General features: G+C 35.5%; 2 protein-coding genes across 8 annotated transcripts in view; one reads left to right on the top strand and one right to left on the bottom strand.

Annotated features, from left to right (window-relative positions):
• Nucleotides 1-4,556: 4,556 nt before the first annotated feature.
• WDR12 (WD repeat domain 12) lies at nt 4,557-22,288 on the bottom strand. The gene is made up of 13 exons (XM_036928111.2): nt 21,866-22,288; nt 18,097-18,191; nt 15,552-15,646; nt 14,612-14,718; nt 13,565-13,680; nt 12,977-13,131; nt 11,672-11,717; nt 10,096-10,181; nt 8,440-8,580; nt 8,220-8,325; nt 7,919-8,051; nt 6,215-6,287; nt 4,557-5,360 (listed from the first exon to the last, which is right to left on the bottom strand). Exons 1-13 carry the CDS (start codon nt 21,904-21,906, stop codon nt 5,283-5,285), a joined length of 1,272 nt encoding a protein of 423 aa, XP_036784006.2. The 5' UTR covers nt 21,907-22,288; the 3' UTR covers nt 4,557-5,282.
• A 387-nt stretch (nt 22,289-22,675) lies between these two features.
• The window catches only part of CARF (calcium responsive transcription factor), an 84,656-nt gene continuing 81,893 nt past the window's right edge, over nt 22,676-25,438 (top strand). For 4 of the 7 annotated variants that reach the window (XR_008998204.1, XM_057503680.1, XM_057503682.1 and 1 more), the window contains exon 1: nt 22,699-23,559. The gene's annotated coding sequence lies outside the window, so the exon portion shown is untranslated. Of the gene's footprint in view, nt 23,560-25,438 lie in introns of all 7 variants that reach the window. The other 3 variants (XM_036928064.2, XM_057503681.1, XM_057503679.1) reach the window with 3 other exon arrangements.

The raw sequence follows: 25,438 nt of genomic DNA, 5'->3' as shown, positions 1-25,438 counted from the left end.
TGTACTCTCTTATTAAGAATGAGAGATCTGTTAAATCTGATGTCATGGAAATAATCTCCATTTCTTCAAGTTGTTCCACTTTCTTTGTAATCTGTTTGATGTTATCAAAGAAGTCAGAAGCAACAGGTAAGGAGCAGTCAGTAAGGGTATGGAGAGTTATAGCTATCTTCACAGATGCCACACTAGTAATTATTTATATATGGCAAGCTAAACATGCTTTCTCCCATACTGCATTTTTGTTCATTCAAGTAAGGCTAGAATAAGAGACAGTATTTGGTGAAATGTGAAATGTTACAGACATATAAAAAAAAAGTATTTCCTCCCTGAAATAACTGTTGAACTTAATTTGGTATTAAAAAATCCCAGGCACATTAATTATACTTTTACAAACTACACATAGAGTTGTTCGACATGTTTCTAAACTTTGTATCAGACTGTACCTACTAAGATCATTTCTCAGTAGTTTGCATTACTCAGGGGTTTATCTCATCTCTTTCAGCAATGGTGTGTTCTTTTCTTACATATATGCATAAATAACAATATTATACACAGCAGCAATAGTAGTATAACTCCATTCGGGTTCCCAGACCCGATTCCAATGTGTCTAAGTATGTTGGTCTTCCCACACGTAATACCAAGCAGTTCTTGAACACCAGCAGGGTGTTGGAGAACTCAACTCTACTCTGATGCTGTCTGCCTGGAGACAATGTCAGATTCCCCAGGTGAAGGGCTCTGTTCTACAAGACTGCCCTCCACCCCTGACTCCAGACTGGTCACAAGACCCAGACAGTTACCTCTGCTTCTGACTTACAGGCTACAGATTGAAGGTTCCCATTACCGCCCCCTTAGGTTTAGTTAATTTGCTAGAGTGGCTCAGAGAACTCAGAAAAACACCATTTACCAGTTTAATAAAGGCTACCAGTTAGCAGCCAGATGGAGAGACATAAGAGATAGTATTAAAATTTGTTGAAATGTGAAATGTTATATATATATATATGAGTCTGTAACATTTTATATAATTTACCATAAACCTTCACATAGGGTCCCAAATAAGGGAGCTTCTGCCCTCATGGAGTTTGGGGCCTGGCTCGGTGGCACATGGAGGCGTTCTCGTTCCCCAAGCACAGAAGCTCTCCTCGACAGAGAAGCAGGATCCAACTGAGGAGAGAGCTATAAGCTCTTCTCAGGGATTTTTGTGAGGGCTGCATTGCATGGTTGGTCAATATTGACTAAATTATTGGCCATTGGCTGATTCAGCCTCAAACCCCTGCCCTTGGGTGGGGGTCCAGAAGTCTCTCATTAACATGACAAGACACCCATTACACCTTTAAGATGTTGTAGTGTTTTCAGGTACTGGATGAAGACTAAATATACCTGGGAAATAAACATTTGGTCATATGTATGACCAAATATGTATTTTTTGTAACTCATTTTATCATACTGTCTTTAACCATACACCTTCACACTAGGTATTCAACCTGACTGGGTTGTGGTTTCCTTTAATAACATGAATAACATATCTCAAGTGATATATTTGATGTCAAATGAACAACAGGATAATTTCTAATGTTTCTTTTTGTCATTATACAATTCCTGTATGAAAATATAGAAATGAATCTTTGAAGTACACATTTATATATTATGCTAATACATTTACTGATATACTAAAATTGAAATTAATTTTAAGGGCAAAACAGGCAAAGCTGAACATAACATGGTGATTTGGTACCAATAAATGCCACTTAAATTTATATATAAACTTCCTTTTATGTAGGAAAAGACATTTTCATACTTATTGTTTACATTAATAAAAACATTCTTGTACATGATATAACTGGCAAAACGTAGTTAAGAGCTTATGCTCTAGACAGATAAATCCAAATTCAAATCTGACTCCACTGTTTACTGGCTACATGAAATTTGGTCAATAACTTACCCTAACACACATAATCCTGTCCTTTAAAATAAAGATCATTTAGTACCTATGTCAGGAGGTAGCTACTATTGTAGCAAAATAGATTTTTGTGGGTTGTTGGGTTTTTTTTGCCATTTTTATAGATGCTGCAAGAAAATAATTTGCTGCTTCAAAATAATTTATAACTGCAATTCAATGGAACTGATAGTGGAATAAAGATAGCCCAATTCCACTAAAGAAACAACCCAAAACAACTTTTTAAGGTTTCAGTTATGTTTAGTTTATATAACAAAATACTAATTACATTATTGTAAATGATACTAGAAGTCTGTGACAGTCAAAAAGTGTCAGTATTAAAGTGACTAAAAGTTCTTGCTGTTTTATATAGTTTCTGATAAGTGAAATTTGAATTTCACTTTTCCTATTGAAAGTTAATTCCAATTAGCAGCTTTTTTAAACAAAAATATTTTTTAAGACTAGAAGCTATAGTATGTATCAAAGATTAATATTTCTCTTTTCGTTTGCTTTATATTAGCAACTGGTTTTTCAAAACTAGAATACATCGAAATAATCTCTGAACAGATTTCAGTGATCTAATCAGAAATTCCCAGATAGCATTGGTTTGCAAGGTTGTTCAGTTATGCTATTGTGTGTATTTTATATCAATTTAAACTTCAATTTGTTCTTTCCCCAATAATGCTAGGAAGCATTCTGATATATTATTTATGAATTTATGACAATAATTCCAAAATGGCCATTCTAAATTCAAAGGAAAAGGATATGACAAAGGAAGTACTGGTCATCTACTCATAGAAAAGCTATTGCAATATTTTTCTATATTCTGTGTAGAATAAAAATCTTGTTTCTACTTAACCTCCAGGTTCTCACCACAGCCAGGTTTTTTATTTCCATGCTTTCCAATATAAAAATATCATGTCTTAGATAAGATCTAGAGGCAGCTTCATGTAAAAACAAACTTCATCAGCATCTGAAAATACATGCTTCCTTTCCCACAGTATTTCTAAGCTATCATTTCTAATGCTTCTGTGCTCCCTCTGCCAGAAATAACCTGCCCTCTCACCTTACCAATTATCTGCTCAAATGTCACTTTTCTGTGCCTTTCTTGACATCCAGCTTGCTCCTCCAAAAGCTACCTTTCTACCTGTATCTTTCTTTGCATTTAGGACAGTCTTGTAACTAATTTTTAAATAACCATTTCCATGCGAGAATATGATCTTCTTGAAGGCAGTGTCCATGTGTTACACATTTTTGTGTTTTTTCCCTTTCCTCCACCCCAAAAGAGACTCTGGTACACACATGGTTGGAAGCTCAGCCATTTTCCTTGAACTGAGTTATTCAGCAATTAGGTATACTTTTGCTAATTTTAAAATTGTCAACTTAAACGTTAAGAAAGGAATTTCTTAAAACTTTCTCTGATAAAATAGGAGCAAGAATTAACATATTTATGAAACACATTACTGTGGCAAGGTAGCATGACCCTGTCTGTACTGGTCAGCAGATCCTGGCACTGCAATCTTGGTTCCAACTTCCCCCAGAGCTAGGAAAGCAGCAACACTTAGTCTCCATGAGGATCTTGGGAGCACAGAAACCCATGCAAACCCCCATCTCTGGCATAACTAAAATAAAGGAAAAAGGGCCACTGAAAGGAAGACTCCTGTTTGAAGAGATGGGGGATGGAAGGTAGGACAGCATTATGTTGTAAGAGGACTGAGTCTTCTAGGCTTCTTTTGGCCTGTTTGAAGAGTAACATCTAACCACTTAAGTTACACAGGGGAGAGGTCTGGCAGATATACCACACAATCCTCCCAGAGACTTGGTCACTATTACTCCCTAGGAAGAATGCCTGAGCCATGAGTGTATCTCGCCTTGGAACCAGAGTTGAGACCTGTTCTGTGCTTAATGCCACTTGCTTCTTTGTGCACTACATTTAATAACAGGTCTCTTTACCTTTACTTTGACCATCTAGCATATGCATACGACATCTGAGTAGCAGAATGGGTGAGTTAAGAAAGACATTTAAAATAACTCTGCTTAAGGCTCTTTAGGGACCATCCAAAACAGGAATATAAATTTATCTTTGTCCTGTGAACACTGGATTTCCATAGACTATATTAGATAGGATGAAATTTATGCCAGAATGCACAAGAGGAGAAAAACAAGACCGAGTTTTTTAGCTACCTTTATTCACTTTTCTTTGGCATTAAAGTATACTCTTTTAAGAGGTGATGTGATAACTGGAACTCTAGCTCTTGTGTGAGAATGAGGATATGGGGGTAGAGGAGCCCGGGTCCCTAAGGAGTGTGGAACAAACGATACCAGCCCTGGACTACCTCTGGACCTTAACATACAAAAAGAACTAAACTCCTAACTGATTTAATCCACTGTTAATCTGGCTCTGAACTGCAGCGAAGTATACATGTTTCCTAGACCTCTGTTGATACGAACATCAGGTGAGATTTACTGCATCAGAGCCTAGTGATGAGACCAAACTGATTTCCCATATATTACTGGGAGGCTTTGTGCTGAGGAATACTAACTCATTAAAGATGGAAATCACATATTAAGAAGACATGTAGGTATTCAGTATGTAACATACAAATTAAGATAGATGCTAATGATATAAAATTTGTGGAATGTTTTATTATTGAATACAGACTAAAGTTTTATCTAAAGATTCTATTCTCATCTACATACACGGTAGGTTAGGGAGATTCCTGGTTATCATGAAATCTGTATACAATTTCTAAAGGATTCTGAGATACTTTTAATACAAAGTACTTCACGTAAACTATTTTAATAAGTTCTTAATATATTGGCAACATCTGTATGTTTATGTTTTAATGTTCTGAATATGGACAATGTCATATAGTTAGACATAAAGTATTCAGCAAACATTTTATTTCTCATTTTCTTCTCTAGTAAAATGTGTTAGTTTTTAAAGATGCTGTTTGAAAATAATTTTTAAACAGCTAACTTTAAAAACTTAGATTTTGCCATCAGAAATAAAAATCTGGACAATAACTGTATTTTTAATATGTGCTTTTATAGTATTTCAAAAGCAAATCATAATTCAAACCAGTATCTTTAAAAAGAAATAAAAAACTCCATTTAGTCTTAAGAATTTGCAGAAGGCAGAAACTGCAGGCCACATTTTATGTTTTATAAACACAAATGCTGTATAATAAATACAAAGCAATGAAAAAGACAATGAAACCTATTATCAAGACTGAAAACACTGTATAAACTTTAAAGGGCTGCTTTCTGAATCTGCACAGCTGTCATCTGAGGATTCTCTATCAGTTTCATTTATAGAAATAATGTCTGTAGTTAAATTTATCGTTCACTTTCATGCCCCGACATGGGAAGTGGTTGGTGAATATCGGTAGGAATACAATTTATTGTCTGCTCCTCCACTCAGAAGTAACTGGATAAAAGGAGAGAAAAAAACAAATGCACAAGTAAACATAATTATTTCATGTGATAGCTAAACAATTAAATACTGATGGTTCTGATTACAAAAGTAATTATGGATGAGCAGCTAACTTGCATTGAGAGTTAATACTTACTGGAACAATTATATCAGTTTTCACTATCATATTACACTATAGCATATTAAAACTTTAAAAGTGATCATTTGATTTTGGTTGAGGCATGAAATGCTATTATACTTTCTGTGAAGCATTTGCTAAGAAATGTAATAAAATTTAGAAGTGTGAGGGATGGGTGATATAGTTTTACCTATTTAACACAATTAAGTTTTTAAACGACAGTATATTGTTTGTGGGTAAACGGGTATTACAAATTATTCAAGTAGCCCTAGGACCTGCATTTGCAAAGAATTCCTAGGCAATATGAGTACAGGCAATATGGGTATGGATGTGACACACACACACACACACACACACACACACACACACACACACACACACACACACACACACACACAAACTGCAGTTCTTTAAGCACATTTTATAATCCAGACATATGGTTTTTTCTAAGTGGGAAATGCTTTGATCCAATTAGTCTGAAAAAGCAAGTTTATAGATTTAAAACATTTCATTAAAATATTCTGACAAAAATTTAAAATTTTCAAATTTTACTACTAATATTAAAAGACATCTGTTTCTTCTTTGATGAGATGTGAGATTTTAAGAATATTAAGGGAGACTTAGAATACAGAATTATAAATATCAGCTATATTGAGACTAACTCCATAAAACATGAGATTTATCTTAATAATGTATTTTCCCCTTCAACAAATAGCTAATCAATTCTTACCCCTGTGTCTGTCCAGTCTACACTCAGAACTTTGTCTTCATGAGCAGCCAGATCATAGAGAGGAGCCTTGCAACTAAAAATGAAAGTATTAGCATGTTATATGTACTTCATAGTATTAAAATAAACATATATGAATAATCACTAACACTCTTCTGAAAACCTGAGTTTACTATCTTTGCCCCAATAACCACTTCATCTTAAAATCTGAGCATTTACTTGACCACCTATCCTATTTTTCCTATATCATTAGCAAACTATGAAGATTAACTGCAACAAACATATTTACAAACAGTGCTATTTATAAAAATTTATTTATAACCAGAACCATTTTCACACTTTCTTGACTACTATTCTTTTACTCCCAAATCGTGACTTTACATGTCCCTGTCTATCCATCTGTACGCTGATAACTCCCAAATTTATGTCTTTAGCCCAACATTCTCCCAATTTTGCCATGTACATCAAATTATCTGACATCTATCTGGATATCTTATGAGCACTACAGATTTAAAACAATCAAAACAAAGCTCTTGATTTTAACTCACAAACCTATTTTCCTACTCTTTCCCATCACAGTAAACAGCAACACTCATCATCCAGTTGCTTAGGCAGAAAATATGGACATAATCCCTGATTCCATATCCATATTCAATCCATGAGCCAGTCCTGTCAAAAAGCCATCTTCAAAATATACCTAGATTCCAACTATTTACATCTAATGCTACCACTGTAGTCCAAATCACCATCATCTGTCTCTTAAATTACAATCTTTGCCTCTCTCCTTCCATTCTTCTTCCCCTGCTTAAAACCCTCCAAAGACTTCCTTGTTACACTTAGAATGGAATCCAAATTTCTTACTATGGCCTACAAGGTCCTGCTTGATATAACCACTACCTGCCTCATGTCCTTCAACTCTCCTCCTTGCTTACTCCATTCCATCGACACTGGCTCTCTTTTTGCCAACATGCCAGGATTTTCCCCCACGTTATGTGCTGTTCCATCTACCTCAGTCCAAGCATTCACACTGTTCAATCCACTACTAGAATATCATTTTCAAAGAGAGAACTTCCCTAAAGAAGTGTACCTTTACTCTGCTTTACTTTTTTCATAGCATTACTACTATTATGAGAACTATATGTTAAATGCTACATAAAGGACCCACTTCAAATGTATATACCTTCTAAACATAGACAAGTCATGTATTATAAGGTAGTACAAGGTTTTAGAATGCAGATTTAAGGTAAACAATAGCAAACAGGTATTTGATTTAATGCCTCTCTATTCTACTTATTAAAATATATAAATAAATTATATATGCATTTTATTAGGGAAATGCACTTTGTATACTAGTATCAAGAAAAAAACCTTTAATATCTGGTTATCTTTTAAAATACATATTTTTATTTAATTTTCTATTAACTCTATAATTTGATTACAATTCCACTGGCCTTCCAATTCTATAATATCGATTATATTTACATTAAGGTTCAGGATTTTTTCAGAATGCAAAAAAGCAACTATTAATATGAAACTTCCTTCAACCCTGGCTTTTGTTTTTGATAACCATATCATATCAGGTCATATGAGCAAGAACCTTTTTTTTACCCTTCTGCTTTTAGATAATCATTTCAATATTCATTCCATGTTCCCTGTATACAACAAACAATTGATATATTTCTTTTATAGATCATAGATAGGACATACCTTCTTGTATCCCACAGCTTGACAATGTTATCTAAAGAACCTGAAATCAGTTGCTGTTCATGGGTAGGAGACCATTTTACTGATGTGACCCAGCCTGTATGTGAGGTAAGGGATAATGACACCAAAGAACCATCTGAACAAAATGAAAAAAAAAAGACAATTATTGAATTTTAGAAAAGAAAGGTAGGTAGAACCCCCAAAAAATTTTGTAGAAAATTTATCTTTTTATACACACCTGTAGTGAGGGGAGAAACTGACATTATTTACACATACTTTTTCTCCAGTGGTTTACATAACTCACCTTTAGTTCGGGGATCCCACAGTCTGATATGCCGATCTGTGCTTCCAGACGCTAAGCGTTTACAAAGTGGAGAATAGGAGATACAATTAAACACTTTATTTCCTGTCTGAAAAAGAAAAAAACATTTAATTGTGGTGGATTAAAAGTAACCATCTTTTGTTTATCACTTAGAAGCTCAAAGTTAATCAGAGAACCACTGACCAAGGAACTTAAGTCTTACCAAAGTTGACTTAAGGCTGCCAGACATAACATCCCACACTCGAATTGTGTGATCCCAAGACGCACTGCAGATTTCTTCAGCATCTGACCAGAGTACTGAAGAAACTGGTTCCTTGTGGCCAGAGAGGGTCACTATGGGAGTCTAGAAATGAAAGACACCCAAAAGGGAAAGCATTTTCAGTTTAGAATAATTGCAACAATAATAGTCATCGTTACTTCTGAAGCCCAAATGCAGATAATTTGCCAGGTGCTATTATTTTCATATCTTGCCGTATTTTTTCTTTACAACAAATCTCCAAGATAGGTAGTTCTGTTTACATTTTATAGATGAAGACACTGAAGCTGAGAAATATAACCTGGCCAAGGTCATATAGCCTATAAGAGCAGATTTAAGTTTGAACCCAAATAGTATCCAAGTTTGCAGTCTTTCCACTATATTCTGCTTTCCCATCTATTCTATTTTTTTTTTCTTTTGGAGAAGTATAACACTTACTTTATTCTCACATATATATATCATATATACAAGTTAGCAGAAAAAGCTCTGGGGTCAGAGAGATCTCGGGTTGAGTCAAGGTGCTACCATTCTCTACATGACTCTTCCAGGTAAATCAACCTCAGTGCGTTATTCTGACCACTTCATTTCCTCAGCATCTTTAAGTCCTTTTATCTAATTAAATGATATCCATGGCTTATTTATTCCTCCAATAAATTTGTAACATTTGTAATTATACTTGTAATTATTTTTTATAAATACATAATTACAGGTATATTTATATAATTACCTCCTAGTGTCTCAAAATCCACAAACTAAGTACAGAGAACTAAATATAGAGAACATGTAAAAGAGAGAAGGAAAGAATTCTGAATGGGAGACAGTTAATCTGCTTTTGTAAACTTTGTTACATTTATCCTCCTTAAATATTATATGTCATCTGTAATATGAGGAGGTTAAACTAGATCAAAGATCAACAGCATTTTTCAGTAAAAGTCCAGGAAATTTAGCCTTACAGTATCTGTTGCATATTCTTCTTTGTTTTTAAAACCCCTTAAAAATGTAAAAACCATTCTTAGCTCTCTGTAGTACAAAAACAGGCCACAGCCAAATCAGGTGTTGGGCTATAGTTTGCCAACTCCTGGACCAAATTATCTCTAAACTCTCTTCCAGCTCTAATAACTTCCTGAAAGAAATAAAGGAATCTGACAGAGAAGTGAAGAGCAGGAAAACTTTTGCTGTGATCCAAAACAAAATGAAAAGAAGGTAATATAAAAGGAATCTATCAGAACCTCTAGGATAGAAAGTAGCATGCTAAAAATAATAGGTAAACTTATGTGAATAAGCAATTCCATTCCAAGAAAAATGAAAACTCAGGTTCACACAAAAACTTGTCCACAAATGTTAATAGCAGTTTTATTCATAACTGTCAAATTGGAAATAGCCCACCAATCTGCAAGTCTAATACAATGCTACTACTTTTGAAGACTCATAAATATTGCACAGTATACAGTACTCACAATAAAAGTTCACAAACCTGAAAGTATAATTATGGAAGCAGCAAGGCAAGGCAAAAGGAAATTTAAATAGGGAAGATTATATTAAATGTCCATACATTTTTCAATACAGACCTCAGCCACACAGTCAGTTCTCACAAATACTTACCCTTGTTAGTCCCAATTGCTCTGTTTTCTGTTTCTTTCTTGGTCGATGTGTGGATTCCTCCATTTCATCATCTTCATCTGTAGGGACTGTACCATGGAAAATTAGATTTGATTTTTATGGCAAATGTTAACTGCAAACAGTCTCAAAGAATTCTCTTATTTCTAGGTATATATATTCTCCATGTTACTTCCACTGGTTAGGGAATAGATATTCCTATTTTGATTAATAGAAAATCATATATAAAAACAGTATCTGGGTTACCAGTCTTCCAAAAAGAGAAAGTAAAAAAAAATACATTAAAGTCCTAAAACCTAACCAGTTTGCTATCTTGCTGTCTTTAAAATCATTATGCATACTCATCACTTTACCATACCTGTGAAAAGCTGCTCACTATTACTTGTATGAGAGTTGTGATCAGACTGCACTTGTATCATGAATAAGGGAATGACAAGGTAAACTAACACATTAGGAGGAAATACATTCCAGGCATGTTTAGTCTTCTTGACTATTTCACTTTTCTGTTTAACAATGAAATAAACGTGTTTCACAGATATTTACTTTTTGCTTGATTTAAAAAAAAATGTTACACATTTGGCTAGGTAGCAAACCCAGATGGAAAACCATAGATTTTAATGTTTTGTAACTATTTTATTAATATTAATCTGCTTTTCCTAGACTTACTGTAAGAACCTTAAGAGAAACAAGTAATCACATATAATGTCTCATTTACCCAGCACTAAAAAAAAAAATTCCACAAAAGGGAAATTTCTAAACAAACCACTTCCTATCTCAAAACTGTTTGCCTGAAGTATTTTTGGATAATCTACTGAAATGGTTTGTCTATTTCCTGCCATCTTACAAATAATTATTTAAAACTAAGCTTTTCTTGATCTCCCCAACTCTACTTTGTGAACTCTGTTTAGAGTATTAGCTACAATACAGCAATTCCCTCAAGAAGCAACAGCAGTATTCTGATCTGTTTGTGCAATAAACAGTTCTAGATTACTAGGTTTTTTAAAGTACCTGTGGGTTTACCCCACTTCTTTTCTTCTATCAATGTCTTTTTACTACTATCAAGGTACTTTCCTCTTGGAGTCCTCCCTCTTTCTTCTCCAATTGTTCCTTTTAATCTACATTTTAAAAGTAAGAAAATTCAGTTTGGCAAAACTGTACTAAGGTTTTTTTTTTAAAGTAAACCAGCCTAAGAAATTTCTGTAACAGTAAAGTGTATCAAAGTGACTCAGAAGGTACTTTTGTTTATTTCCAGGTTCCTGAATAAGGGAACTCTGAGACCTAAGGCAGTACGTTCCTTGCACCAAACATGCTGTTGGTTACTTGCAGCAATTCAGTGCCACAGCCCAGTAAGTAAAAGGGTGGGTGGGACAGAAACATTTTGAAACGTAAAAATATATACTAATTTTTCTCTGTACTATATTCCTCTGTGTCCTAAAATACTCTGATCCATTTTTATGGCAAAATATGGGTTTTGCCTCTTTTAAATATAGATTCAGCCCTCTTTCACTGAAATTCTTGAAACAACATTAACAAATCAAAGTAAAATAAATATTTAATTTACCTGTAGACCAGATCTTCAGCATCTTATCCCAGGAGCCACTGCAGAACTAAACAGACATATATGAAGGGAAAAAGAGTATGTAATATAACCCATTGTATTATTTGTCCTGTTTTTTTCTGCTATTTATAACTCAAAACCTTTATTTTGCTCTGAAATTCTTTAGTACTGTGGTATCATCTGCATGGCTTCCTGGTCTCTGGAAGTTGATCTCATGGCTATTGAAGGAGCTGTATTTTTATGGCCTTGTGCCCTGGCCATAGTTGTTTAGATCAGGGTGGACAACTGCCATACACTGTGCCAATAGGTCTCTTCCTTCTTCAGGACCTTTTTTGCAAACTTGTGTTCCAGAGAATTGATGTTAGTCTTTTTCCAGGGACCAATGGTATAGGATGTAAAACCTGGGAATACTGAAGGCCTGCTTTTACTGCCATGTGAAGAAAGCTCGCTTGAGGTAAGATTAAAGTCATCTTGGGGATGTAAGAGAGGGAGAAGGTGTGACAGCCATTGAAGCCTCCCCTCCAGTGGTTCCTGAGACCCAAATGCATCATCCTTCCTGCATCTCCTAGTCTTTTAAGCCGGAAAAAACCCTCAAGATTAGTTTCCATCATCTTGCCAGAAGACAGGGTACAGTTCATTCTCTTAAATTTTGATTCAACAACATGTAAACCTTTTTTATGACTCAATTATGAATAATTCTAAGTCTTTACTTTTGAATGCATCAAATATCTTCTGCTAACTGGCAAAGAAATGCTGAAGAAACACTCTTAAACCCAGAATACTTCAATGTGAATTAGATAACTTTCAAATAGTAAGAGAGTTTGTAAACCACTCTTAAAGTCAATACAGTGGTGCCCTCACGTTTGTTTCCTTTTAACTAACTTTTACTATTTTGTCATCATAGAGTAGATCAGTAATGATAGTACAACAACTATTATTTTAACCATTATTAACACTAAACTCAGTGTATGCTAAGGCTTAGATGATTTAGACAGCACTATCAGTGGCTGAAAGATTGAAAATGTCAGTCAGTATGATTTAAGGTTACATAAGGTTACATTGCTTGTTTAACTTGATTTCTTAAAGTTTCTGCTATTTACATGAATTTCTAAACCAGACATATCCAATATGCAGACTGAGGAAGTAAACCTTTGTATCTCTTATCGTATGAGTATTTTGGTTTGAAATTACATTCTTTATTCACCAATTGTATGAAACCAGGCCAGTGAGTATATTAAGAAAAAATTCTCTGGCACAAGCAGCTCAAATTCTATTTCAACACAGTACCGTAACACACTAGCTACTTACTTTAGTTCCTGTGCAATCAACAGCTACGGAGTCCACACTTCCAGCATGACCTCTGCAGCAGTGGAGGGCTTTCACTTTGTTTCTTTCTACATTCCATTCCCACAGGAGAATGGTCTGATCCATAGAGGCGCTCAGGAGGAGGCAAGACAAGCGGTCTGAACAAGAATAAGAAACAAACTAATACAAGAATTTTAAATACACTGTATCTGAAATTGAAGAATTGAATTTTTTGTTATTGGAAAGAGGTTAAAAAGAGAAAAGAGCTTATATAGCTAGCTTTGGAAAAGAAGCTAAGGTATAATATAAAGGGAAGAGTACTCAAAAATACTGTAAAATATATTAGTTTAACACACCCAATATCAACTTATGTTATAATTTATTATGTTATAATTTTATTAAGGATTCACTTCCACCAATTAATGGATTTTCTAATATAATCCTTTTCTTCTTGAATGCGTATTTTTGAAAGACCTCAACAACTCAGGCATGAGGCACTTTGTCCCCCATTTCTGTTCTGTGCTAGCACTTGAAATGGCTTATGTCCAATTCCTTATCTAGTATTTCTCTAAGTTCAGGCAGAGTCCTAACCTTTTTTCACCCAGGCCACATCTTTTACAACGTCTGTATGTCCCACAATCGTCATTATTGACTTTCCTTCCAAGGACCAGATCCGGGAAGTCTTATCATAAGAACCAGTCAAGATCCTATGAGGAGAAAAAAATGCTATTAAATACAAAAAAAAGCTTTTTCAAACCCTGACATCAATTATATATCTAAGGCAAAAGTACACCTTGACAAAGTAAACCTTGAAGATTATACTTTAAGATTTTTCTCTAATATGAAGACTAAGATTTCAAAACACATTAGAATACATGGAAAGGTGTTTTATTTTACTTTTCCTGACCTCCTAAAAATAAAAATATAACTGACAAACTGTAGATTTCATTTTTATTATTGTTGTAAATACTACCATTCTCAGGGAAGCTGAGCAAATTGCTTGTAAAGCCTAACTGGGTCCTTTGTACTTAACTAGTGAAAACCACTAAACAGAAAAAGTAAAACCATTTAAAGTAAAAGTAAAATAAGTAAAAATATAACTTGCGTTGTAACTATGGGGAGACACTCTTTGAAAGGTATAAGCTCCTACTGTGATCTACTCTTGGGGTATTTTTCTAAAAGTGAGGATAGTGAGGGGTTGTTCTGAGCCACCCATACCTTCTTGAGTCCAGTCTGCCCTTTCCAGCCCTAACATAGCATAACCGCATCTTCACAGTATAGGCCAACAAATCTGAGGTTAAAAAACTTGTTTTCCTTCTATGAAACAAATTATATCTTTGATCTGAAAAGATATAATTTGGGTATGTTTACCCAAATCAAATAAATGCCCTATTAAACAACTGACTATTCAATAAGACAAGTGTCATCATAATACCTTAAGATAGAAAAGACAACCTGTTAATAGATATGATTCTTCCTGAATACACTGAATGTAATGATCTTTGACATGGTCACTGATTACTATGTATCACAAAATTACTTTTACAAAGAACAGAGAATCAGAGATAAATATTCAGAGTGCTCTTAAAAAGACTGGTGGAGCTAGCATAAGAAAACAGAACATTTATCTGGTAATACCATTCCTCCTCCCCTTTGATTGAACTGATCCAATCATCATGCAACAAGCATTGCTCTGGCTGAGGTGCAGTGTACTTCTCCACATATTCTAGCTCCACAACCTCTTCCTAGGCACAGAGAGAAACCAGGACTCAATTAGGTGGTATGGTTTTAGAATAGTACATTATCAAGACAAAGGAACCCCAGCTTAATATGTCTTCCATGCTAGTCCCCTTCATAACCCAGAAAATATGGAACCATACAAAAGATAAAAAACTTTGACCTAACAAAACATTTTTTTCCCCACTTTTAGCACAATAAACTTTAAATTATAAAATCATAAAAGCACATTTTCTAGTGAGTATAGAACTTCTGCTTAGGATGATGAAGAAGTTCTGGAAATGGACAGTATTGATGATTGAACAATATTGTGAATGTACTTAATCCCACTGAATTGTACACTTACAAATGGTTAAAATGACAAATTTTATCTATATTTTACTAGTTCTAAAAATTGCCCCCAAATCATAAAAGCAATTATAAATAATATTTTAAATTATAAAAGCAAATATTAAGGAGAGTTTGAAAATTAAAGGAAGGGGGTAAGTCACTATAAATCACAAGAATGTAAATCGTAAGTTTTTATATGTACACAATCATTTTGTACAACTTGATTAGTAGTAAACATGTAATTTGCCATTCCCTTTCTTGGCAGCTATACCACAAATAAGGTATTTTTCCATATTCATTCATCTGCATTTCTTGAATAAACTCTCAGATGCAAAGAGGGGTTTTCAAAACTGAATATATAGAAATTAAAGTTCAAATTTCTAGGAAAAAACAATACTCAAAAGGATTCTGGTTGCTAGATTCAGGCTGATTCTCAAAAGAGTTTTCCCACATTTTCTAACAATACCCAATACCTTAAACAAAACAGACCAGGTAAACATTTTGAACTTACTGATGAGATGTTTTCCATTTCCATGTGTTTGACCAACGGCATTCGCAGAAACTGGCCCTTGATAAGGAAATCAAACTCCACATGTTTGTGGAATTCTAAAGAAAATGCAGAATAAAATGATCACTCTTAAGACCTGAAGCGGTACTGGCAGAGGTATATGAGAAACCCCCAAACAAACAGGTACCTATTATTCCAGTGCAGCCTCTGAGTTTCTCCAGAATTTCTCCTTGGCATAATCAGGCCATGTATCCCAGTATACTATGCGATTTTTAAGAACAGAAATATTTTGTTCTACTGGTATAATTTTTAACTTGGTGGTGGTGGTGTCATTATTTTGATTAAAAAAAAAAAACTTTTATTCTTCAGAAAATTCCATACATATACAAAGTAGAAATAACATAGTAAATCCTCATCCCCATCACACACTTTAATTACCAACTCATTGACCATCACCTATACTCCTCCCTCCATCCCTCCACTGGTTTAAAAACAAATCTTAGAAATCACATCATTTCATCTGTAAATGCTTTAGTATGTATTTCTAAAATACAGGGAGTTAAAAAATAATCACAATGTTAAAATTTTCATAATTATTCCTTTTATTATCAAATAGTCAATGTTCATTTTCCTTATTTCATGAGTCTTTTTACAATGAGCTTTTCAGAATCAGCATCCAAAGCCCATACATTATATTTGATTAGTATGTTTTATTCAATCTTTAGCAGTTCCCCCTACTTTTTTTCCCTTGCCATTTATTGTTAAAGAAACTGAGTCGTTTGTCTTACAGTATTTTCTTACTATCTGGGTTTGACTGATTACATCTCCAAGGTGCCCTTTAACATGTTCCTCTACCACCTACACATCCTGTACACTAAACACTTGATTTGATTTCAGATTTGCCTCTGAGGGGTAGGCAAGAATATGCACACAGTTTTGTGCATTTCCCATTGTATCACATCAGGAAGTGCATTATCTTCTTACGTATCTTTTTATGATACTAAGGTCCACCTCTGGGCTCAGATGTCAGACTGATCCCATCCTTCATAATGTTCTGTATTAGCATTTTACCTAATTAATGGTTTTAACAGCTACTGATAAATACTACTTAAATTCATTTCATTTGGAGTTACAAAATGCTAAAAAAATTTTCTACATTAGCTATAATCTTTCTGAAAGAAGAATTCCCTCATTGACTATTTGGATTGCTACTTTTTACAAGTCTGAAATCTGAATAATTTGCATCCTCAACTCAAGAGCAATGACTCAGTTATTCAATACAATATTTAAAGACCAATCAACCAATGTTTAGTCTGCAAGTTTAGAAAAATATGCAACTATTTGGGAAATAACAAACAACCATATACTGGTACTGCAAAGCTGCTATTTCAAGAACAAATTTTATTCTAGTTCTAAGTCTTTTTCAACAAGTTGAATATATGACAGTTCTGAAATTTAGAAAAGTAACTACATATCAGAATATATATCTGTGATAAAATTAAAGACGAGGACTGATAGGAAATGCTATGTGAGTATCTCTGAAATCGAGAACTACAGCTTGCTAGCATTGAATGAAAAGTTTATTGTCCTTTGCCACCCACCCCACCACCAAGTTGTCTGAAAACATCATCTCAAACTTAGCCAAAAACTTACAGGGTTATTGGAAGATGGAGAAGGGGAAAATATTAGTTATTAGTTTATAACTGTGACCTCCCCATTCCTCCAACTATGATAGAATCAAAAAGCTCTGAAGCAGCTGAAACATCTGTTTAAAAATATGCTTGCCTCTAAATGTGACTTCACTGACAAATTTTGTTTTTAAAGATCACACTTTATCTGATCTTCAATTTTTCAAGTTTAAATCTTCTCTTGTAGTTTCATTACTTTAAAAAAATTTTATTATAGAAAATTTCAAACACAAGCAAAAGTGGAGAATACAAAAACCTTCATATATTTATTACCCAATGTCAACAATTATCAACTCACCAATCTTGTTTCATCAATATTTTTACATATATCACTCATATGAATTTTGAGCTAAAAATTTACTTTCATACAATAGTATAGGATTAATATTTTGATACTCTTGCATATTCATGTTTATTTTAATCAGTTTTTAATGAATTATAATACTTAAACAAAACAGTATTAATACTGGCATTCATTATTACACAGAGTAAGTACTCGAATACTGCCATTTGCTTTGTCAAAGTGCAGCAAGTGGTGCTTTTTCTATGCCTATCCAACCCAGCCCTCCCCAGCACAATCACATCTGATTACTTGTATATCATAACTGCTTTACTAAAATCTTTATTCCTAAATCTAAACCAGTTTATCTCCATATTGCCTTAAAAGCAGGTTAAACTGAAATAACTTTTTCGGAAAACTTTTATTTCAAAGCATCATGACACAGGGAAATCCATACCATTATAAAATACATACAGTATTATAAAGCCAAAATAGAAAATAGAAGAAAAATTTTCAAAGAATTTTAGTGTAGTTAGTGGCACTATGCCCTCTCCTACTTCCTCAGAGTATTTATACCCACCATTTTTGGCCTCCAGCAATTTATTGATGAGGTTACTAAGGTCAGCAATTTCTGAGGCTGCAGGAATTGAGAAGGGAACATCATCTACAGCATATCTATAAAAAAGAAATGATATGATCAAGTCTACAGGTATTTTAACAAATGTACATTTATTCATTCAACAAACATTTACTGGGTATCTAATACACCTCAGACATTTTGCTACATGGGGTTAACAAAAATGAATTAAAACATGTCTCTGGTCTCAGGATTAAAGTCTGGCAATCAAATACAATTAAATATGTAAGAGCAATGTCATAAGTGATATAACAAACTTTGAGAAAAGAAACAGTAGGAAAAGAGGATCGAAGAGCAGGGTCTGCAAAGATCCACACAAAAGAGCATTCTTAAGCTCTCTCTAGAAAGGTGAGTTTTTGCCAGGTGAGACGAGTAGACAGAGGAACTGGTGCAGGAAAGGAGAGGGAACAGCCACACAACAGCTCACTCAGGGTTATTAAACTGCCCACTCAGCCTATTCCAGAAAGTATAACTTTGCTCTAGACAGTGACAAAAGATAAGGCTAAAGAGATGTGCATGGAGTAGTTTATATACTGTGTGAAGTAGTTTTTAATTGTTTCCCTAAGCAATGAGAAACGACTGTAGTAGCCAAGTTAAAAGAATAACATCATCAGAATCTTTAGTTAGATCTGACTTGGCAGCACTGTAGAGACTGGATTAGAGGAACACAATAGGAATCAGATTAGGAAACTTAAAAAGAGAATGGGAAAAAAATACTTGCAAATAGTGTATCTGGTAAGGAACTTGTATCTGGAATATATGAGGTTAATGTACAACTCAATAACAAGAAAATAACCTAATTTTTTAAATGGGTAAAGGATCAAAATAAACATTTCGCCAAAAAAGATACACAAATGGCCAACAGGTGTATGAAAAGATGCTCAGTATCATAAGTCATCAAGGAAATGCAAATCAAATGAAAATGAGATTATCATTTCACACCCCCTAGGATAGCTGTATCAAAAAAGACTAAGTATTGGTGAGGGTGTGAATAAATAAACCTCTATTTATTGCTGGTAGGATTATAAAATGGTGCAGTTGCTTTGGGAAACCTTGCAATTCTTAATAAAGTTAAATGTGGAATTACCATTTGACCCAGCAACTTCACTTCTAAGTATATATCCAAGAAGAATGAAAATACATCCACATGAAAATTTGTACACAAATAGGCACATCACCATTATTCGTAATAGCCAAAATGTGGTAACAACCTAAATGTCCAACAACTAAACAATGGAAACAAAATGTGGTATATCCATACAATGGAATATCGTTTGGTTATAAAAAGGAATAAAGTAGATACACTATTACAACATGGATGAAACTTGAAAACATTCTAAGTGAAAGAAGTTAGTCACAAAAGACCCCATATTATATAATTCCACTTATATGAAATGTCCAGAACAGACAAATCTAGAGACACATGGCAGATCAATAGTTGCCTAAAGCTGGGGGGCTTAGAATGATTGGGGGGTAATAGCTAAAGGGTGACAAGAAATGTTATAAAATTGACTGTAGTGATGGCTGCACAATTATGCAAATATACTCAAAACCAACAAACTGGACACTTCACATGTGGGAAATCTATTGTATGTGAATTACATCTCAATCAAGTTGTTGCCAAATAAAAAATATATATAAAGCCTGAATTAAGGCTGTAGTTCTGGGGAATGAAAAAGTTTTACAAGATGTTAAAGCAGAATTTACCAAGCTCATCAAGACGTGCTACAATAAACCTTTTTTTGGCTACAATGGGGGTAGGGAACTTCAGATCTCCTTAAAAAGTAGATTCTAAATCAGTAGGTGTGGGGGGAAGGCTGTGACTCTGCTTTTTTAACAAGCTCCCCAGGGATGCTGATGCCCCTCAACCTCTAACTACACTTCCAGCAGTAAGGCTTTGGGCTGTATATTAATCATACCAAAAAAGTGAGCTATTATTCAGGTGCTCCAAAGGGTAACAAACCTAGAATTAAAATTTTTGGTTCTATAAAACAGCAGCAGACTCACAGACTCCAAGACAGCACTAGCAGTCACCAAAGGGGAGGCGTGGTGGAGGGTGAGTAGGGAGAGGGAGAGAAGGGGATTGAAGGGAATTGTAACTGGTACACAGGGTGTGTCGGGGGTCACGGGGAAGACAGTGTAGCACAGAGAAGACAAGTAGTGATTCTGTGGCATCTTACTACGCTGATGGACAGTAACTACAATAGGGTATGAGGGGGACTTGATAATATGGGTGAACGTAGTAACCACGATGTTTTTCATGTGAAATCTTCATAAGGGTGTATATCAGTGATACCTTAATAAAAAAAAACATTAAGTATTGAGAAAAAAAAGTCAATGTATGAATTATAAAAATAATTTGACTACAATAATGTGGCACAATACAAGAGAGCGGCTGAAAAAAAATTTTTGGTTCTGCCTTTCATTTAACTGCTTTGGTTGGTAAGATGAAGGAGGGAAAGTAGCATTAATTCACATACACATGTACATGTAAATTATATACACATATGTGAATAAAACTTCTTTTCCCTCATTTTACTGATAAGAACATATTTCATGAAAGGAAGAAGCAAGACCTTTAATTTCCAGGTTTTGTTACCTTTTAGGAGATTCTAAATACACACTGGGATGCATGTGCACACACTACCCATACAAGACATTTATACATTTATCTCAGGGGTTACAAAACAGTGGTCTATTATTTCTTAAAACTTCATGTGAATCAATTAGTTCAATAAAAATTTAAACTGGGAAAAGTACAGTGGTTATACAATTGTAACACACACTCTGAGAAATATTTAGACTATATATATACTATAAGCAACAATACAAAGAGAGTGAATATGATTTATCAGGTTAACTCATAAAGCTACACACACAAAATTAAAGATACAGTCGTAATTGAAGTGGGAGTTTTCTAGCTTACGTCTGACATTAGCTTGTTAATACAAAACAATACATTTTTTGTATTGAAACTTGAACTTGACAAAATTTGTTGACTCAATCAGTCCGGGAAGCTTAATACACAGTCCCTATCATCAACAGACTTACATTATAGTTGAAGAGACACATTAATAGTATAATATACACCAAAAGGAAGAATATAATTGGGTTTCAAATGATTACTACAGACCTGGGGACCACTAGTAAAAATGTTTATATATACAAACACACGTACACATGTAAGTATACATATATATACCTACACATATGCACACATGAACATGCATATACATACACAATTCTGTAACTGAACTGACTTCACGTTCTTATCAAAAACCAATTCTATCAACCCCCCTATTCAGTGCTCCACTTTCTACACTGGTTTAGAAAAGCATCGTCTATCACATAAAAAAAGAAAAAGAAAATGAAGCTGTGTATTCAGAAACTGAAACACCACTAGCAGTCAGTCTGTAGCGAACGACTTGGTCCATCAGGAAGCTAACCTGAAGCCCTTCGGGACCCTTTAACACTCACAATTCAGATTATACAGAGCCTGAGAAGCTAGGCAGAGAGAAAATCGGTGATCTCGAAGGTCGGACCTGATAAATTCTAGCGGAAAACGTGCTCGAGCGAAGACTCCAGCAAAAAGGGGGAGGGAGGGGAAGTGAACTGAACGCAAAGACAAATGGGGATCCACAAGGTCACACCGAAGGGATCTTTGTAAAGGAGGGGAGAGAAGAGTGGGGCGTGGGGGGGGGTGCTTACTTACTTCTTGTTGTCAGTGAAGAAGCGTGTCTGGAGCTGAGCCATTGCGGAGACTACACACTTGCCTACGGAAACGTGAGGAGTAGAAGTCAGACAGGCGCTCTGACCTTTTAGGACTGCAGAAAGGGTAGCTCAATGTTAGACTGCACAGGTTAAGCGGGGAGCTGCAGTCCAACACTGAGCTTCCGCTTTCTTTCCTCTGCCGTCGCAGCAAGAAGGAACCACGAGGTTGCCCTTCCACAGAGGCCCAGCCCACAAACATCAACGACCTATTCCTAGATTTAGGAATCGTCGATTAGTAAAGCATAGTCTTAAAGATGGCGTGTCCCTTTAATCTTTTTGGGCTTCTTTCAATATATTTAGGCCCGTGACCGATTATGAAAATTCAGAAAGGCCCAATTCAAATCTGCTGCTTTTTTTTTTTTTTTACACGAGATTGTCTTTAGGCCCAATACCGCAAACGCAACTCCTAGATACTACAACCCCCAGAAAGCAGCGCTTCTCAGACGCTGTAACCACTGGGAATTGTAGTCATTTTTGCCATGCTGCCCTCAGGATATCTTACGTGCATTAAACCTTCCGGACTCCAGACAGGTATTTCCTCTGCCTTCAGCATTAATTTACTAAAGCCTTGCCGGGTTTTTTTCTCACGCATACCCCAATCATAACTTCATTCTACCGAATTTTTTCGTGGGCTCTCGCCTCTAGCTTCAGGCTTTGGATCCAGGTGAGAGGTCGGAATATGACAAAGGAGAAATCACAAAAGAAACAGACGACGGTGGCCGATAGAGGTCTTATTTCACAGTACTGCGCTGTGCGCTCTCGAAAGGGTGCGCCTGCGCAGTGTGCTGGTCTCCATGGCGGGGCCTCGGAGCCAAGACGAGGTTGAGTAGACTCGTTTTGATTTTCTCCCCTCTGCTCCGGCACTCTGTGGACTTCCCTCCTCGCCCTGTAGGGCTCTCGGAGGCGGCGGGACCGGGGGAGTTGGAGGTTTGGCAGAGCTGTCTGCGCCGACCGACCTGACGCTACCTCCCACCCCCCTTTCTTCCTCCTGCCTCCTCTTGTCACCTCCCGACCTGCCGGGTCCCCGAGCGACAGCCAGCCCCCGGCCCCCGCCGCAACCCGGCTGTGGTGGCGCCTCGCGCGCCTCTCCTCGGGACTTTTTCGGGGCCCCACATGACGAGGCCTACTGACCCCCTCCCGGGACGGGGCTCGCGGGCCCCGGGGAGGCGGGCTGGGAGAGGTGGAGGTTAGGTTTCTTGAGGAGGGTTGCTGAGCCCGAGGACGCGACACCGCTGCGGGGAAGGACCCGGACCCCCTGGCGGGAGCGCCCAGTGCCCTTCGCGCAGCGCAGCGCTCCGCTTTTGAGGGTTCTTTTTTTTTTCTCTCTTTATGCGCCCTTTCGTATTTTATGTTTTATCAGAGGAAAGGCGTCCCCCCCACACCTCCTACATTTTTTGACTTTTTGTCTTTAAGTTACCCATAGGCATGTGTCTTAGTGTCAGTGGTCCCGAGAATTATTCTAATTGATTTTAGTGTTTCTCTGAGGGAGGATGGATGGAGAGATACTATCCAGATCTCAAAGTCACTTTTCAAGGCGTTCGCCAGAAAACTCCAAGAGGGGTCTTCAAGAGACAGCAGTTTAGAATCAGGCAGAACTGGACTGCAAAATTTGTGGGCAGAGCGGTATGTGTACAGGTGAAGACAACTAAAGCTTTTCTTCTTTACGTTGCTTAAGGATGTACAGTTATCAGGCACCTGATATTTAAGTCGACCATAGACAATGACAAAGGATTTAAATAATAGTCAGCGAAAAATATCTTTCATTAGAGATCATGAAAGTAGGTATGTTTTCAAGTTACTCTCCTTTTTAAAATTCGGGCTCTGGAACTTGGAGACTGGGTTCGAACCCTGCCTCAGCTACTTAATTATTAACCTCTGTGCCACACCTTCGTCGACTGTGAGAATTAAATGCCACTTAATGTTAACTGTTATTCCCGTCATTATCATTTAGATGTCAGTTTAACTAGAAGCTTTGCCACTTTGAACAATGAGGGAGAATAGCTTCATAGTTAAAGGAACAGAATGAGAAAACCTCTACGCTTAAGTCCTAGGAAAGGAACTTGGAAACAGAAGTGGTCATTTAACCATGTGATGCATTGTAATGGCGAGAATTGTATGCATTTAGTAAGTTAGTCCACCTGAAGCTTGAAACACTTTCTTAATTGAAGTCTTGATATTTAATCCATATTTTATGAATTTGGTGGAAGTGGAGAGAAATTTGATAATTTTACCATTCTACATTAATCATATGTAATTTTTGAGTTAAAGCAGTAAAATTGCCTGAATTAAAATCCATAAAACCTGAAATAAATTTTCAAATAATTATTCTTTTCAAGTGGTAGTTTTATTATTGACAATACATCACTGGTTAAAATACTTTTAAGATGTATAATCAGTAGAGTAATGCTCTTAACTATCATTAATTTGAAATGTATCGAAGTAAGAAAACACATGACCTGATGGAGTCAGTACTGGTTAATTTTAATTCAAATTGAAAAATATAATTAGAAGATACAGAAGTTAAATATATGTTTTAGAAGATATAACTTAAATTTGCAAAGCAGAAATGTTGAATTCACTGAAATGCATTTTTGTTGACTGAGACCTTTAGTTAAGGGAAAGTTAGTTAATAGTGTTCCAAAGTAAACTGAACACCATGGCTTTGCTGTTTTTCCAGCGATGACTTGTCATATTTGGTGTTCCCTCCATGCAATAGTTAGGGTAGTTAGGTGCTTTTGAGTATTTTTCTTATTTAGAACATTAACTTAAAGCTTTTGGTTCTTAATGGTTTCCTACATAATTCATGTACTAAGGTCCTCTTGAAGACATGTTGTTATCTGGAGAACCACAGCTTGGGAACTATGTTACTCTTTATTATAGGTTTCTTTTTTGTGTATAGTGTGATGGGATATAAAGACTATGATGGGCTTCAGAGTCCTATTTTGAGGGAATTTTTCCTATTCATTTTTGAATCTGAGATCTAATGCTCTCTGTGATCTTAAGCAAGGTACTAGACAGCTTTGGTTTTCTTATCCATAAATACAGATAATCTACCTCAAGAGTCATTGTTAGAGTTAATGAAACAATTTGTATAGCTCTCAAAGAACAAAGGTAAAAAGAGGTGTGTAGGTGTCTAGTAAGAAATGGGTGGTAACTAAAATTACAGGGTAGTTCAGAGAGATGGCAAACCTTAGTTGAGAGAGAAGAGACATTGTGAACTCTAGTCTTACATTTTTTTCAATGAAAAATGGAAATTTTAATTGGCTTTTCTTTATATATATTTGTATATGTTTAAGACTTTAATGTGAATTTAACACACCATAACTTTCAAAACCCATCTTTTAAAAAATAAATTATTCTACAAACTATTTGTAAACTAGGAGTCTTGATTTAATTTTTGACACCATTGATTCATAATTTTATATACATTATAAAAGCAGCATTGTGTCATTTACCCTAAAAGATGAGAGAAATTTTATTTTCTAGTGTACTTTGGAGCAATATTTTTTTTACA

This window comes from Manis pentadactyla, chromosome 6 (assembly GCF_030020395.1).
Source record: "Manis pentadactyla isolate mManPen7 chromosome 6, mManPen7.hap1, whole genome shotgun sequence".
NCBI lineage: Eukaryota > Metazoa > Chordata > Mammalia > Pholidota > Manidae > Manis > Manis pentadactyla.
Note: the sequence above shows the minus strand (reverse complement) of the source record. Positions and strands in the feature narration are given on the sequence as shown.

Bases quoted from the DNA above. Each gene is read 5' to 3' on its own strand.
- WDR12 (XM_036928111.2), bottom strand. From the start codon at position 21,906: ATGGCTCAGCTCCAGACACGCTTCTTCACTGACAACAAGAA. The intron at 14,719-15,551 runs GTAAGTTCAAAA...CTCTGTGCCTAG, and splicing joins AAATGGAAAACATCTCATCA to GAAGAGGTTGTGGAGCTAGA. The intron at 6,288-7,918 runs GTATGTCCTATC...TTTCATTTTTAG, and splicing joins AAGCTGTGGGATACAAGAAG to TTGCAAGGCTCCTCTCTATG.